General features: G+C 42.1%; 1 protein-coding gene across 1 annotated transcript in view; it reads right to left on the minus strand.

Moving 5' to 3' along the window:
• ptprb (protein tyrosine phosphatase receptor type b) overlaps nucleotides 1–16,760 on the minus strand; it is a 30,857-nt gene extending 14,097 nt beyond the window's left edge. The window contains 18 exon segments of the mRNA XM_069719205.1: nucleotides 56–203; nucleotides 1,034–1,164; nucleotides 1,251–1,416; nucleotides 2,010–2,107; nucleotides 2,197–2,398; nucleotides 2,581–2,639; nucleotides 2,885–3,151; nucleotides 4,987–5,132; nucleotides 5,749–5,866; nucleotides 6,088–6,234; nucleotides 6,325–6,441; nucleotides 7,115–7,381; nucleotides 7,456–7,716; nucleotides 7,809–7,949; nucleotides 8,069–8,206; nucleotides 11,161–11,386; nucleotides 11,388–11,597; nucleotides 16,310–16,760. Coding sequence (XP_069575306.1) covers nucleotides 56–203; nucleotides 1,034–1,164; nucleotides 1,251–1,416; nucleotides 2,010–2,107; nucleotides 2,197–2,398; nucleotides 2,581–2,639; nucleotides 2,885–3,151; nucleotides 4,987–5,132; nucleotides 5,749–5,866; nucleotides 6,088–6,234; nucleotides 6,325–6,441; nucleotides 7,115–7,381; nucleotides 7,456–7,716; nucleotides 7,809–7,949; nucleotides 8,069–8,206; nucleotides 11,161–11,386; nucleotides 11,388–11,597; nucleotides 16,310–16,378 — 2,911 coding nt within the window. The 5' untranslated portion in view covers nucleotides 16,379–16,760.
• Between the last annotated feature and the right edge of the window lie 1,169 nt (nucleotides 16,761–17,929).

Consider the following 17,929-nt stretch of genomic DNA (forward strand, 5'->3'; position numbering starts at 1 on the left):
TTTAATCCCGATCGATAAACCAAAATCACCACGTTCACGTCGGCCGACGTCTCACCCGTCCTGCCGGTCGTTGTGTTACTGTTGGTCAGCTTCCCGCTCAGTGATTGGACGGTGATGGAGTAGGCGTGGCCTGGGATCAAGTCCCTAAAGTCCAGCGAGGACACGTGTTTGGGGACGGGACGAGTCTCAACGATGACTTTGTCCTGGAGACGGGAAGGAAGTGATGACAAAAATCTTAAACATCCATCATTTATTAATTCACCCATCAGTCATAGCTCCGCCCACCAAATCATTATTCCATTTTTTTTTTTTTTACATTAAAATGTTTTATCTTATGTTCTTTATGTTGTATTTTGTTTTTGATGTGTCCTTTTTTTGTGTTCTATCTAAAGCTAAAGAAAAATGAAAAATCCATTCATATCTAACGTATTTACATTCGGTTCCTTCGGTGTTCCTCAGGGATCCAGTTCAGGCCCCATTTTATTTGGATTATATTCAGGTTAAAAACTGTTGCTGCTGTCAAAATAAAAGATCTTTTAAATATGAGTTTTTAATCGATCAACATTTTTTAGATTTTGCAGTGGATTTTCTCAAATAAAAAAATGTACATAATTTGTGGCGTTTTAAGTGAATTTTTTAGGTTAAATTGCAGGAATTAGCCAAATTTGCAAGTTAACGAAAGAAAAATTGCAACTTCTTTCTAAAGACTAATCTGTGCTGACTTCCTGTTTTTTCCTGAATTTCTTTTTTGCAAAATTGCAAGCTGCCACATAATGAGAAATTTGCGTTAATTATTTCCGTCTACACCAGGTGGCGCTGCAGAGTTAACGTACAATAAGACGATGTGGGAGGATTAAGCGACAAAAATAAAATTGTACACATTTTATTTATGTATTTCTACATTTTTTTTAAATTTAAAATCTTAATTTGAGTCTCTAACTCGTATCTCGATGAAGTAAAAAGTCGTATATTTGTACATCGCTCTGTCGATACTGAAGCAGAAATAAAGTTGTGGAGTGAACGGAGGACTAACCGGCATCGACAGGGACACGATGAACATGTCCAGGTCTCCGTCTCCAGGCGTCCAGGAGGCGATCAGTCCCCCCACCGAGTCCTTGGGACCAGACTGAGGCGCCAGGCGGAGGTTCCCCACGACGCTGGGGACTGGACGGGAGACAGACGGGACGTTAAAGTACCGCGACTCTGAGCGGTTCAAAATAAATGGCTGGACGGGCGCTCGGACGTCGCACCTGTCCGTCCCTCGATGAACTGCAGCCCCTGGTACGGCCCGCTGAACGTCGACACCACGATCTTGTAGAGCCGGCCGGCGGTCAGAGAGGTCAGCCGGTGGTGTCGCACCTCGCTGGCCAGAATCACCGGAGGGAAAACACGCGTGTCGTTGAAGAGCAGCGTGACCTGCAGGGGCAGGAAGTGATGTCACGAGGTTCGTCAACAGAGACGTGTCACGATAAATTTGAACATTTTTAAACAATTTCAGAGTTCGTTGTTTTGAGAATAACTCATTAAATATTCCATAAATACATGGATATAGAAAAAAAAAAGTATATATATAGTTGGAGCTAAATTAATCAGCTAATCAAATAAATAAATAATTCAGAGAGACAATTATTTGTCGTTTTTGATAACTGATTAATGGTTTTCTCTGGTAGACGCTTCACAAATGTGAATATCTTCTAGTTTTCTAAAATAAATAACTAGAACTCTTTTGGCTTTTAAGGATATTTTAATAAGTTAACTTGGAATTGGGAAATTTCTCACTATTTTCTGACAATAAACCGTTAAAGAAAATGTGTATGTTTTTTTTGTTTTTTTATTACTTGAAGGTCATAAATCTAGATTTCCAGAACCACAAGGTGGCTAACCCATGAAAATGTATGTAGATATGTTAATATAATCAAATGATACCAAACTATATAGACCCATGTTGTATTGTGATTTTTGGAGCCCCGTTGGTCCTTAAAGCCTCCATGAATCTGTCTGAGTCACACCTCATAGTGGTCCACGTCTCCGGGGGCGGGGCTCCAGGTGATGTTCAGATCACCTGTTCCTGCGTTGCCTAGCGACAGACTGCTCACAGCAGCAGGAACTAAAAAAAAAAAAAAAAGACTCAGAATGATCAGTGGAAAATAAAAACACAAAAATAAAAACACCTGTAATGTTTGTTTTCAGACTCACAGGTGCGTCCGTCGGTGGAGACGCTGCTGACGTAGTCGCCGCTCCACGTTTCCACAGTGACGGTGTAGAGCCTCCCCGGCGTCAGAGACGAGAAGACGCACTCTTGTCCGGCGGAGACGCTCTTGTTCTGTAGAACGCTGTGGTTGTAGCAGATCAGAACCACATAGCGGTCCAGGTCTCCGGCCGCGTGACGCCAGTACACCTGAACGCAACACAACACGGATGTAATATCTAACACATATGAGGAAATATGACATTTCACAATCAATCGGACCCAGTTTTATTTAACTCATTTGATGTGTTTGATAATTAGTTGTGGGGTTCCTCAGGGTTCACCGTTGGGCCCCATTTTGATTTTAATTTTGATTTGTTTTGCAGACACACCTTGAGGAAGTCTTCTCTCCCAGAGTGAACAGCTGTTGGATTTTGCACAGTGGCAGGTTCTGCAAGAAAGACAGACAATATAAGCATGTTTTAAAACCCCTAACATAACAAGAAGTTTCAGTTTAATACGAGCTAATCTTTTTTTGTTTTTTTGGGATGTGAAATATACACAGAAATACTAAATAATATAAATTATTATATTCTAATTATAGTATACATATTATTAAATATATATATTATTAAATATAAATAATACAAATAACTGAACACGAGTGTGAACAAAGAGATCTGAATGTGTCCTTACGCGTGCGAGCCTGGACCACGGTGGTGTTCTCCATGCTGCCGCTTCTCGTTACTATGACGACCGAGTAGAGCCGCCCGGCCACCAGCGAGCTGAAGGAGCACTCGGGCGGCGAGGAGCGGGACACGGCCAGCGTGTGGACGGTCCCCCTGCCGTCCTGAAGACGGACGACGTAGCTGTCCACCACCCCGGGCACGTGTTGCCACGACACTTGCAGAGCATCCGACCTGCCGCCGTTAGCTACGGTTACCTCGGAGACCGACGCCGGGGCTGAAAGTAAAAGATGATCGTCAGTTTGCAAATGTTTGTTAGTAAATGAACAATAAATAACTTTAAGAATACGATAAGTGGAACCAAATATTTAACTTGAATTACTTGCATATTTTACGCTAATCTTTTAAATCATTTAAAATGACATTATTTATTCATATTTCTTAAAATTTTCCTTTAAAACAAACAAACAAAAGAAAAGTTAGACCTTATCTTGATAATGTAAACTGTTCCCTATCTTTCTAGTCACATCAACAGCTCCGTTTATCGACCAATAGATGGTTATCTGAGGGGGCTGTGGGCGGGGCTTGTTTTTGTTTTTCTCCAGTCTGAATGCTGATTGGTTGTCGGCTGAATAACACGCATATACGCACGCACACACGCACGCACGCACATACACACACACACACACACAAAGTGTGAAAATAACTGGGGCTTTCTGTGGGAACACAATAGGTGGTCTGAGCAGGAAGTGTGGGTGTGGGAGTGCTGGTACATCTATCCTTATGAGGACCTAAGTGAAGTTTTGACCTTGAGAGGACAGCGAGAGGACAGCGAGGACGTTGTGTTTGGGGCGGCACTTCAAAGGACCGTTTGACGGGTTCAGACTGGGTTTAAGGGTCAAGTTCAGAACCAGGTTTAGGTTTGGGGCGAGGGTCCCAAGAATGCAGCATGTCAATCACAGTCCCCACAAAGATAGATACACTAACACGCGTGTAGGCAGAAAGTCTTTGAGAACTGGGAGTTTCTTTCTTTGTGTTCGTGGAACATTCCAGACCTTTTTGGCATTTCAGCCATTGTTCTACAAACCGTCTGATGTTATCGCAGAACACACTTTTATCCACCACCTTTGTGAGGACCCCGGACTCCCACCCATTGCAGCTAAATGTCAGGTCCCAAACAAAACCTGATTCTAACGTGAACCCTGAAACCAAGTCTGAACCTTCAAACAGCCCTTCGAATGTCCAGAACCGAGGACCAGAAAGAATTTGTGTTTTTTTTTTCCACAAAGCAGATTTTTTTGGGGAGGATTTGAAGCATACGTTAACGACTGCAGATCGGTGGGGTAGCATGAAAGCAGAAAAAAAATTAAACGGGGAGAAGCGAATACAAACATTTTTATTTCATATCCCAAAAAAATGTTGTGTTTCAGCTCAGTGTAGAATATTTTCTGAAAAGCGTTGTTGGGATACACTTTGGTTAAAATCTGCATCTTGGATTTCTGATTATATTTTACCACAAAAAAAAAAAAGTTTGTTGACTCTGGAAACAGTCTCAAAATATTCTCACAAAAATTACTAAAAAATGCTCTTGCAAAATTCCCCAAACATTTTCTTAAAAGTCTTAACTTAAAAACTATTGACGTAATAATTTCACATTTATTGCTGTTTTGTGTTGCAGTTGAAAAGCCGTTTGTTTGTAAACAGATCAGGTTTATGATTTCAATTATGATTTCATTTGGAGAATCAAGACAGTTTTAAGTTAATTTTTCTGATGAAGAGTGAAGCTAACTCTAATTTCTTTGGTTAATTTTCTAACACTCAGTGGAATCAGGAAGTTTTCAGACGTCCAAACTGTTTGTTAATGTTCCTGTTTTGTCTGCTGGTTGTTTGGTCGTTGAGTTTTTCCTGTTAGCAGCAGCTGAATGTGTTTCTCTGTTTGGGAATATTGTCTCTACACAATGAAGATCCCGAATCACCCCGTCTTACATAAGCGTGTGCGTCAGTGTGCGTTTGTGTGTCGTGATCTCATCAGTTTTTTTCTGGCTTCGCGGCAGCTCGGACTGTTCGGAGATATCAGAGATAAATTGTCGGTTTCAGGTCTTGTCCTCTCACCTGTGCGAGCCTCCAGGCTGGTGGGTTTAGACCGCAGCTCCCCGCTGACGGTGGCGGTCTGCAGCCTGTAGAGGGCGCCGGGCGTCAAACCGCTGAGCAGCAGAGAAGAAGAAGCAGCTGGAACGCTGTAGTTCTGAACCACAGCACTGGAGGGAACGGACAGTTTATTACACACGATGATGTAGAGAACACACATTTTTCCATGTTCAGACAAAAATCCTCCTGTTTTTATGAATACATCTAAAAACACTCTGGTGTTACACTGAAATCTGTCCCCTGATACCCACTGGGTTTTGCCATCACGGCTGCCAAACTAGAACCTCCTCCAACCAATCAGCTGTCAGTTTCCAGACTCATAATATGTATTGTGGAGACTTTGAAGAAACTGGTCCAATAAATCTGATACTGACAGAACACAAAGTCGTTGCCATGACAACAGACGATGCTTCAAATCTGGACGTCGCTGCAGAGAAGCTACAGATTCTACAAGGCGGATGCTTCGCACACATTCACAAGAATGGGACGAGGACATGAGGACAAAGTGACCTTTGACCCCCCAAACTCTAATGAGGTCATCGTTGGGACCAAGTGAACGTTTGTGCCAAATTCGATGAAATTCCCAAAAGGTGTTCCTGAGATATCGTTCACGAGAACGGGACGGACGCCCCCCAAAATTGCTAGCAGTTTCCACCTGCTTCCATTGTTTGTGCTAAGCTAGGCTAACCGCCTCCTGGACACACGATAGGAAGAAGAAGGACTCACCCGTCCTGCAGCAGGGTCAGCGTGTACGAGTCCACGTCTCCCAGCGGTTTATCCCACGATGCCTGGAGGCTGTCGACTCCCGAGCTGGTCAGCGTGATGGTGCGCAGCGCCATGGGAACTGCAACACGCGCAAAACACACGGTCCAGATACACGCGAGGATTTAAAAACACGGAGGATGTACGGTGGCGATAGTATATCAACATCTTTAAAACATCTGGGAAAAAAGCCAAGAAGTGTCAATAATGTTCTGTAGAACTATGTCATCATAATAATAAGAACGATAATCAAAATTTTCATAAAAATGAGTTGAGTCAAGTTATTTCACATTTCACACACACCTGTCCTCCCCTCCACGGACACAGAGGCGTTCAGCTTCCCGCTCCTGGTCGTCACGGTGATGGCGTACCGTCTCCCGGGCGTGAGGACGTTGAACGTGCACTCCCTCATGTTCGGCTCCACCTCTCTGGTGTCCGAAGTGGCGTTTGCTGTCGGGACGGCGGTGATTGGAATAATAAGAACATCATTGATCTACAACAGTTTCACATTTCATCTGAAACATTCAACCGCGTCATCACCGTAGCCGATGGTGACCAAGTAGCCGTCACGTGACCCGGAGGGGGCGTGGCTCCACATGGCGCTGAGGGAGGTCTCGTCCGAATGTCGAATGTGGAGGTCGGACACCGGAGCAGGAGCTGCAGACATGAAGGGACTTATTTATAATAATACACATTTTCTGTCATATATATATATATATATATATATATATATCTTGTCTATCAACTTAATATATATTAATGTTCCTGTATATTTCTGTATAATCTCATGTTTTCTAATATATTTCTGCAGCTATGAACTGTATGTTTCTGTAGTTTTGTTTGGTCACTTATTTTTGTAATAATTTACATTTTCTGCCATTTATTTCTATACAAATATGCAATTCATGTTTTTTTGTTGATATTTCTCGTTATGGATTTAAAAAGGAGTGTATTTTTTTTAACTTAAATACATAAATGAACATAATTATTCATATATTTCTGTAGTTTTATAAAAGCACTCTTTGTGTAACAATATATTGTTATATATTCAAAAACAAATGTTAAATTTGTGCTACATGTATTTCATGTTAGATATTTACTGTTATTATTAGATTTATTGTTTATATTAATATTCATGTTATATATTTAAACAGTATATTTTAGGAGCAATTCAGTGTTTCACATTTAAAAAAAAAGCAAACAAAGGAATTTACACATATAAAATAGAATAAATATGATTTAAAAAAACTGCCAAGATTGGAAAAATAGTTATTAAAGAGAGTTATTAGGAAATAGGAATATATATACGGAAATAGAAAGTGAGCTGGACCTGTTGCTCCGTCACAGCTGCTCTCGGCCGTCAGTCCTCCGCTCTCCACCCTCAGCACGGCTCGGTACGTCCTGCCGGGCGTCAGCCTCGTCCCGGGGAAGATGAAGTTCACGGCCTCTCGGTACGGAGCGGCGCTGACTAACTCCCGGGAGCCTTCGAACAAGAACAGCCTGTAGTTCTCCCAGAGGCCAGCGGGGGGCGACCAAACCAGGAGGAGGCCGCCGGAGGAGGACGGAGACAAAGAGAGGAGGGACGCCGCCGATGGAGCTGGAGACAGAGACACGATGAAGACACACAGAAAGAAGAAGAAGAAAGACGAGAGAGTCGTTGCTACATCTCACCGGTCCTGATGGTGAAGTCCGATTGGTTCGTCAGGCCGCCGCTCCGTGACGTCACTGCGAGCTGATAGGCCGAGCCGGGAGTCAGTCGACGGAAGGAGACCTCGGTGGCGTTCGGAGGCAGCGTCGTCTCCCGGAGACGCGAGCCGTTAGACGACAGGGCGACGGAGAGCTCATCCAGGTCGCCTTCGGGCCGTTGCCATGACAACGACACGCCCGTGCCGTTGTTGAAGTCGGTGGTGACGTTGGAAACAGCAGAGGGCGCTGAAGAGAAAACAGACTCGCATATTAAAATATAGTTCTTGTTTGATTTATTTCCTTCCATCCTTCCTCTCTCTCTCTCTCTCTCTCTCTACCTGTTTGAGCCTCGATCGTCCTGCTGTTCCGCAGCCCGCCCGCCTCCGTCACCACGGTAACGTTGTACAGGCGGCCCGGCGTCAGGCCGACCAGCGAGTGTTGGGTCGTCGTGCTCTCTAACGTCTCGTTCTTCAGCAGACCTGCAGACACAAGAAGAAGAAATGGTCACATGACTCACGGCCGCTCGTTGATTGGACAGAAACTTGTAGAAGATTATATTCGTATTAAAAATCTCAGTTGCTGCCTGAGGCTCGTCTACCTGACTGGTCGGGACTCCCGGGTCGCTCCCACAGCTGCAGCCTGAAGCGCTGCGTCCTGCCCGGGCCGGCCTGCCAGGAAAGTCCCAGGCTGCCGGAGGTCGTGGAGGTCAGCGTCAGGCCGAGCACCGCCGACGGCTCTGAAACGACACGACGCGCATAAAACTGTCAAACTCTAAAAACAAGGTTACAGTGAAGCTTTGTGTCACGGAGAAATGCATTGTGGGAAAACTGGAGCTCTCAAACCGGGCGGCCTTGAAGAGTCAACAGGATTCCCGCAGCGCTCAGACTTTGATGTCACGGACACAAGACGGAGGCGACGGAGACGTTTCCTGTCGTCCAACTTCAAAAACAGATAATTCGCGTTAGAGGAACCGTCCCGCTGGTTCGGGTTCGAGCTTCATAAATCCTTCAGTCTGTGTTGTAAACATCCTCCGACAGTTCGTCCCGTGTACGTTTATCAAAACGGAGAACGAACCCGGACGACTAACGATGTTTTTTTTTCCCGTGATGTCGACCAATAGAAGAACAGAAACTATAAACATGGGACACGTAGAGACCGACAGTATCAGACATGTAAAACACGGCGGGATCTGATTGGTCGTTTGTCTTGAACAAAAAAAAACCATATAAAAACGTTGACGTAGCTTCCGTGAAGTCCTGGTTGCTGCTCACCAACTGTGATTCCACCCACCCGTCACTCAAAGCAGCCCCACCCCCTTAAATGTAATCCTCCATATAATTTAAACGGTGAGCGCTTACGTTAACGGAACAGCTTTTATTACGTTCACAGAACCAGATTTATTTGTGTTCGATATAAATGCAGCCTCTTTTAGCTTCTAGATTTGTTTTTTTTGCGGGACGTTTTCTGTCCGATGAAACTTCTGTAGCCGCAGATAAGACACGAGCTAGCGAAGAGGCCGGTTTTTCATTTTTCCACTGTGGAGGTGGTGGAGACCAAAAACGGAGCTAAAAGATGAAGGAATATTGGACTCGTGTTGCTCTTTAACTCCTGAATGTTGTAATTACATCTTTTTTTTTTTGCATCTCTGCTTGTGAAGCTACTTAAAGAGTTAAAAGTAAAAATAAATCAGCGGAGGCGGTCGGAGCTCTAAAAGGTCGCTGGGACGTCGCGGTCCAAAGATAAGAAAACACAAAACGCACAAGTGTTTTGCATCGCTGAGATGGTTTACTGTTGGGACCCGAGTGGGCGCCGCAACACCCAGTTTCCTGCATATGTACACAAACACACACACACACACACACACACACACACACACACACACACACACACACACACACACACACACACACACACACACACACACACACACACACACACACACACGCCCTCACGCCCTTTCCCACAGAACAAAGAAACAATGGAGGCAGGAAACGGCCGAAGCCCGGGAGCTCTGCCCGCGATGGAAATACACGCCGAGCGTCCAACTTCTGTTCTGGACGTCCGCCAGCGGCGAGACACTCGTGTGCTTTTCTTTTTGGAGGGTTTCTATCCGAGGGGCATCGGCCGGGCCGCCGGTTCCTGTCAGCTAATCACAAAGCGGCAGCGACGGGAAGCTTCGCGACATCAACTCAAAGACACGGAGGGTCGAGCCGTCGAGTCGCTTCAAACGGCGAGAGCTCAGAGGAGATGGAAACAATACGAGCAGAAACAGGTACTGACCTCAGGGCTGCTCTAACGGCACCGAACAAAACGGAGGAAGATACGAAGAAAAGCTTTAACGTTAATTATTTCAATATTGAAAAGTAATTATGAAATATAAACAATTCTTAAAATGGATTTCTGTTTGAATACTTCCTGTGTGAGTTTGCAGCCTCCAGCTCTGAAAAGTGAAGCCAATGAAAAGCATTCATTAGGACTCATATGTTTGGGGGCGGGGCTGTTTGATTGACAGGCCTGTGGTATGGTAAGGTTTTTGGTGTCCCCCCCCCCCCCCCCCATCGTTCCTCTTCAGTTGATTCCCTATATGATCAGGTGGGTTTGTCACTTGTTAGCAAATTTAGTTTCCGGTGGCCACTTGCGGTACTGCAACGTAATAATCCTCCTTCGGTCCACAAGAAAATCTAATTAAATTCTTATCAGCCCTCAGTTATTAAAAGTCTTTAATAAAACTAACAAGAATTTTTTTTTACTTTCTATTATCTAATTTTTAATCCATAGAGGTCTTTATATTATTTATTTATTCATTTATTTATATACACCTTTTTTGGGGGCCCAAAAAAACAGAAGCTGCTCGTTATATAACCGACTTTTCTTCATGTTTTCAGAACGCGCCGCTAACTAATAACATTATTACTGGCTCGGCTCCACTTACATTAGTCATCAAGTGCTGCGAAATAAAACAGCCATCGCTCACGCTGTCGGTTACACCCCCAACTTTTACTGCTATAAAAACTCACGAAAAGTTACAAGCTGACGCCACAAGTCAGAAGCAAATATTAAGACTTCTTACTTCTTTGATATATTCATTAATAAGGATTAATACCAAAAAAAATTGTGTTTGTCAACCTAAGCGCAGCTAAAAGGATGTTTTCTATTGATAGAAATTAAGTAAAAGTTTATTTTCATTAACTCATCATAATTTTTCATGTAAAAATTCCCCAAATATTTTTCAAACTTGAGCTTATGTCCTTTTAATCGATGTTTAACATGTTTTGGGTTTTAACTGTTAACAAAAACATTTTAATTTGAAGTCTGCAGAGATAATTGCTTTTTGTACAAAAACACCTTCTTTTTTTTTTTTCAAAATTGAGACAAATCAACATCGACAGTCAGACTTTTATGAGCATTATTTTTGCGTTAATATTTCCAGAAGCAAAATGTATGACCTAAAAGTGACATTAATGTTTGATAATTCTTTAAAGGTTGAAGCAGAATTCATTGCAAATAATAAAAAAAATCATCTTTTATATCTTAAAAGTTTGATTACGTCGGTGTAACATGAAGTCTTTGTTTCTTATTTAACAATCTTGAGTTGCAGCAGAAGTTGGTGAGTAAAATGTTTTAGTGTCTGATATTTAACGGGTGCTCGGAGCGAACCGTTCTATGAACGCGGACCGGACGGAGACTCACCGGTGTTCGCCGTGACGTTTTCGGCCTCGTTGTCCGTCAGCGACTGGACCTGCAGCCGGTGGGCGGCTCCCGGCTCCAGGTGATCCAACCTGCAGGTGAAAACCTGCCTCACGTTCCCTCCATCCTCCACCTCCAGCTGGTTGGTGCCCAGGTAGCTCTCTCCTCCTTCCTCCTCCTCTTCAACTCGTCGCTCCCTGACGCCGATCTCATTGGTCTCCAGCTCCTCCTCCTCCTCCTCCTCCTCCTCCTCCTCCTCTTCTTCTACACTCCGTGGCGTCGGCCTCGCCGTCCGTAGACGACAGGGTGAAGGAGCAGTTGCGTCCCGGCGTGCTGACGGTCAGAGTTACCGAGTCCGGACCGGAGGACGGCTCGGAGACGGAGACGCTGCAGGGGACGGACGCTGTGAGGTTCTGAGTCGGAGCGGCTCGGCTCGCATCCTGACGGGACGTTAATCAGAAACAGCAGTGAGACCGAGCGTTGTTAAAAACAAATCTAAAGTATCGGCTGAATGAAGAGACACGAGAGACACGAGAGACACGAGAGACACAAGAGCATTAAAAACTAAATGCAGCTCGGAGAAATATTAATAACTTAACAAGCTACAAATACTTGAAATTAGACTTTTATAAGTCCGTCTGTTGTTCTGTAATTCATCTTCACGACCCTTTATAACCTCCATATTTTTACACATCAAACTGAAAGTTGTTTCATTTAGTCATAAAAACAACAAGAAGAAAAAACGACAGCTGAATGTTGTCAGAAAACCACCTGGCTTTTTAAAAGATAATCATTTTTCAAAAGATTTGATGAGAAGAAATGCAAAGCACAAACTGAGCTTTAAATGACACGTTGAGATGGAAGTTTTGCCAAAAATACAGTTTGGTAAAAGAAATTAGCCAAAAAAAATGCTTGGACACGTGTTGTTTTTATCTAAAAACAAGGTTTTAAAGTTGAGACATCTCAACAGAGACATAATCCAACTTTTATATTTCATACGAGCAACATTTTGGGTTTAAATTTAAAGAAACAAAAACTACGACCTGAAAGTGACAAAAAGCTTCGTTGAACTTCAGAGTTCGATGTCGCTGACATCGTTTCACCACTCGGTCGATAATGTTTCATATTTCTTTTTAAACCGTTTTAAACAGAATACAGTTGAAAAAAATACTTTTATATATTTAAAGTTTGATTGTTTTAAAACATGCTTTAACACACGTCGGTGTACCGTGTGCAGAACAAACGATGAAGGAGGATTTTCTTCAGATATTTGGATGCACCTGCTGCCTCTGATCTCCACAACGGAGGAAAAAACAAACGTTTACAGCCAGCGTTCAGATCTACAAACCAGTGTTTCGTTCCCAAAAACCAAGATGTTGGGTGGAGCTTCACTTTGATCCTATTGTTCGGATAAACCGTCCTGGAGACGGAGACGGGCGACGGCCAAGACCTCAGAAGGACGCAGCCAAATTCTCCCAAAGGAAACCCTCCATTTTTAAATGAAACTTTGACCCGCCGCCAAAAATATTCTTGTTTTCCTTCACATTTGACTCGCTGGTACAATTAAAGTCCCTGTAAAATATTCCATCTCTACACTAAAGTTCAAACGGCAGAAATAAAATAATAAATGGTTTTGCAACCATTTCAAAAAGTTTGGGATGAAAACCTTCCCGACAAACTAAAACTTATCGTGTTTACACTTTTGTTTTTTGTGTGAATGAAACGACGTTGTGTGTAAATGATGAGTCTTACAGGTTCCAGTAGGTTGAACTCCTGTTACATTTAAGAATTATATTAAAGTTGTTTAAATACAAAAGAAAAGAATAAAATTCTCGTCCTTTTTTGCCGTCGTACCTCCAAATATTTATGAAGTCGTAAATTGATCGATATTTACGTCACATTTTTAGCAGGACTTCCCAACTGCGTGTAACCTTTGTGAGTCTTTATCACTTTTCAGATTCCACCATTTCAGCCGACCTCCAATATCTGACCTCCGACCTGCGACCTTACGTGTGATAATAGAGTCGGCGACAGTCGTTCTGTTTCCTCAAACACTTGGCGAGCCGAGGAGGAAATAAAACAATGTGTCACTGATAATGAAGTTCGGCGAGTTTAGAGGCAACGACGCAGAAGAAAGAGACGGAAATGAAACTGTACAGACGTGAGACAAAAACACTCTTCACGGACGTTGGGGTCGCTGCTTCTAAATCACCGTGACGACCACGATTAGAATCGCCAGATCTATACGACACATTTTCTAAAGGTCTTCCCACTGTGCCGAATTTACACGTTGTATTTGTATTTGTAGGTGTTGAACAGGTGTAGATTAGCAGTGGAGCTAATTACGGTAACGCTAATGCTAATTACCGGCCATTTTACATTAGAAAAAGTCGGTTCAGGCCGGTTGGACATATCGAACATATCCAACACATCCAACACATCCAACACATCCAACACATCCAACATATCGAACATATCCAACACATCCAACACATCCAACACATCCAACATATCCAACACATCCAACACATCCAACACATCCAACATATCCAACACATCCAACATATCTAACACATCCAACACATCCAACACATCCAACATATCCAACACATCCAACACATCCAACATATCCAATACATCCAACACATCCAACATATCCAACACATCCAACACATCCAACACATCCAACATATCCAACACATCCAACACATCCAACACATCCAACATATCCAACACATCCAACACATCCAACACATCCAACATATCCAACACATCCAACACATCCAACATATCCAACACATCCAACACATCCAACACATCCAATACATCCAACATATCCAACACATCCAACACATCCAACACATCCAACACATCCAACACATCCAACATATCCAACACATCCAACACATCCAACATATCCAACACATCCAACACATCCAACACATCCAACATATCCAACACATCCAACACATCCAACACATCCAACATATCCAACACATCCAACATATCCAACACATCCAATACATCCAACATATCCAACACATCCAACACATCCAACACATCCAACACATCCAACACATCCAACATATCCAATACATCCAACACATCCAACATATCCAACACATCCAACACATCCAACACATCCAACATATCCAACACATCCAACACATCCAACACATCCAACACATCCAACACATCCAACACATCCAACACATCCAACATATCCAACACATCCAACACATCCAACACATCCAACACATCCAACACATCCAACACATCCAACACATCCAACACATCCAATCCACATCCAACACATCCAACACATCCAACACATCCAACATATCCAACACATCCAACACATCCAACATATCCAACACATCCAACACATCCAACACATCCAACATATCCAACACATCCAACACATCCAACACATCCAACATATCCAACACATCCAACACATCCAACACATCCAATACATCCAACATATCCAACACATCCAACACATCCAACATATCCAACACATCCAACACATCCAACACATCCAATACATCCAACATATCCAACACATCCAACATATCCAACACATCCAACACATCCAACACATCCAACATATCCAACACATCCAACACATCCAACATATCCAAGACATCCAACACATCCAAAATATCCAACATATCCAACATATCCAACACATCCAACATATCCAACATATCCAAGACATCCAACACATCCAACACATCCAACACATCCAACATATCCAAGACATCCAACACATCCAACACATCCAAAATATCCAACATATCCAACACATCCAACATATCCAACATATCCAAGACATCCAACACATCCAACACATCCAACATATCCAACACATCCAACATATCCAACATATCCAAGACATCCAACACATCCAACACATCCAACACATCCAACACATCCAACATATCCAAGACATCCAACACATCCAACACATCCAAAATATCCAACATATCCAACATATCCAACACATCCAACATATCCAACATATCCAAGACATCCAACACATCCAACATATCCAACATATCCAACACATACAACACATCCAAAATATCCAAAATATCCAACATATCCAACTCACAACATTCACGACGGAGATTCAAGTCCGCGAGAAAACCGCTAATTTTCTTTAAAAAGATATCCGTTTCGTAATCCTAACCACGTTGTTTTTCACGCCTCGAGACAGCAAAGCGTGACAGTGACACGCTTCAGTGTCACTGGGAGGGTTTTATAGGTGATACGAACTCTGATGTCAAATAAATCATGCCCACTCCCGGTTGGCTAGGTGACCAGCTCGTTAGCTAACCGCCAGCTAAATTCACGACTTTTATCTCCGTTTCAGCCAACCGTCTTTACGAAAAACAACATTTTAGATTGATCATTTTGGAATATGTTTATGCTCCGATGTATGTTGGTGACGTATTAACGTAAAACAAATCTACTTAATGATGTTCTCATGTACATCAACGACAAGGAGCCTTCAAACAAGACAATTTGTTTGTTGTAACACAAATATTTTCTTGTTGAGATATGTTCAGAAGGTGCAAATATCAACAACAACAACATTTTCAGTTTGTTTTCAGTCCTAAAATATGGACTGAATTTTCATTTCAGCAAGTCATATAATTTATAGTTTGTTTTAAAGACAAATATTTGTATAAAATAACAAAAGCATCAACGTGACATCACAGAACATCTCAACATATCTACAGAAAAATTTCATTTTTCTTTCTGTCTCAATTTAAAAATGTGTTTCAACACTATAATTTTACCCAATGAGAATATGATTTAATACCTGCTTATGTTACCTTCTGGACATTTTAAAAGTAGAATAATAGTGTTACAACAGAGTACAGATGTTCAATTATTCAAGAAAAGCTGTAATGCTTTTTTTTGATGTAACAACAAAAGTGAAATAAATATTCTTAATTGCTGAAGGTTATTTTTTTACTGTCAAAAAACAGCAGTAAGTTTACGCGTGTCATTTTTCACCTGAAAACATCAAGTTAAATCAGACTTCTTCCCCAAAACTGACACTATAAAGTTTGATATTAAATTGGAAACTTATTTGTCCTCTTTGAGTTTCTTCATGAGCATCATTCAAACGTGGACCGACCTGAAGCAGCAGCAGCAGCGAGGTGAACCACAGGCAGCAGAAACAACCGTCAACTTTACATTTCAACATTTTGATCCTCCTTCAGATCCTCCGACGGAGAATCCACCACCATAATCCTGAACCGGAGGCACGAGATCTTCCTTTACGTTCACTGTTTAAAAGGAAAGATGTCAGAAGAAGATCCGTTTGTTTTTTTTGTCTCTCTTGGTTTTCAGCAATCAACGACTTCTTCCGGAAAAAGTGAAGTTTGAGAGAAAAACGACAGTTAAAAGTTGAATTTTTTGATCTCGTATAAAACAAAATAATTCCTTGTTTGAGAGACGAGTTTTCATTTAATCCCGTTCTTCAGTCTTTTAGTTCGTCCGCCATCTCTACGGGTTCATCACCAACTCGAACTGCTTCACACTTCAAACTCAGACTTTCCTCTGGACTCTGCCTGTCTCACCGGCTGTGTGTCTGTCTTCCTGCCTGTCTGTCTCTCCGTCCTGTCTGTCGGCCTCTAACGGTGTCGAGGTCGGGACTCTCTAACGGACTTCCTCCAATCAAACCAGCAGCTCCAGTGAGTCACGGCGAAGGCAGGACGGTCGGAGCTCGGCCTGGATGGAGGCTAGAAACAGGACGGCAGCAGCTCACCGAGCTGCTCCAACGCGAGGAGACGCTAAAAATAGGTTCAAGTCCCGCAGAGACGAGACGGTTGAGGAGTTGAAAAAGTTTCTTTGTCTCGACAGCGTCGTCTTTTCATCCGAGTCTAAATTCATCGCCTGCTTCTGATTTTGCTGCTGATGATGATGATGATGATGATGATGATGATGACAGTAAAAAAAAAAAAACGTTGTGATGGAAAACAAAGGCAGGACGGTTGGCAAGAAGTCAAACACTGAACGTAGTAATAATAATATTATAAAAAGCTGCATGTTTTGTAGAAGATAAAATAACATCATTAACTGTCAGTCACGGGTTTAATTTGTCCAAACAATGAGAGGAAGAAACACCTTTTTATGGGGAAGAAATGACGTAATTTGATGTTAATTATAGGGTAAATAAACATGCACACAACTGGTACACTTTCTTTGGTGACCATTTATTTTATACATCTGTAACTTCCTTAATAATTGCTCATGAACTTTCCAAGATTTATGTTAATGAATTATCCGAAAAATCAGACTTCCAGTGCGACAAAAGCTCCGTTTTAACCCGAGTAAACATAAATAATCTACTTTGGTGATTTATGTGTTTCTGTAAACCTGTTTGTCTGAATCTCTTTACACAAAGTAGATTCTCGAGCACTTTATTTGAGTACATAAATCAAAAGGTGAACCGATTTCTTGATTGTTTGGAATTTATTTAGAAATCATAAATCCGCAAAATGAAACAAAGTTTTTGTGGCTTGATTATTTTTGAGGACCAATTCTGACAGAAGGACAATTAATTGTTGCCCACGTTTATCTTCTTCATCGCTTATGGATGTTTTATTTTATGAATTTGAAGTGCAGCATCTTTAAACACAGAAATAAATCTCATCCTTCCATGTATGTGACATTTTAACAGATAAATGACTTGATTATCTAAAAGATTCAATTTCTGTCATCAAATCCGATTTGAATTTATTTGTTTTTTTAT

The sequence above is a fragment of the Brachyistius frenatus genome, unplaced genomic scaffold (genome assembly GCF_029030835.1).
Source record: "Brachyistius frenatus isolate BFR_SWC_R1_liver_20210118 unplaced genomic scaffold, ASM2903083v1 Contig_210, whole genome shotgun sequence".
NCBI classification, from domain to species: Eukaryota; Metazoa; Chordata; class Actinopteri; family Embiotocidae; genus Brachyistius; species Brachyistius frenatus.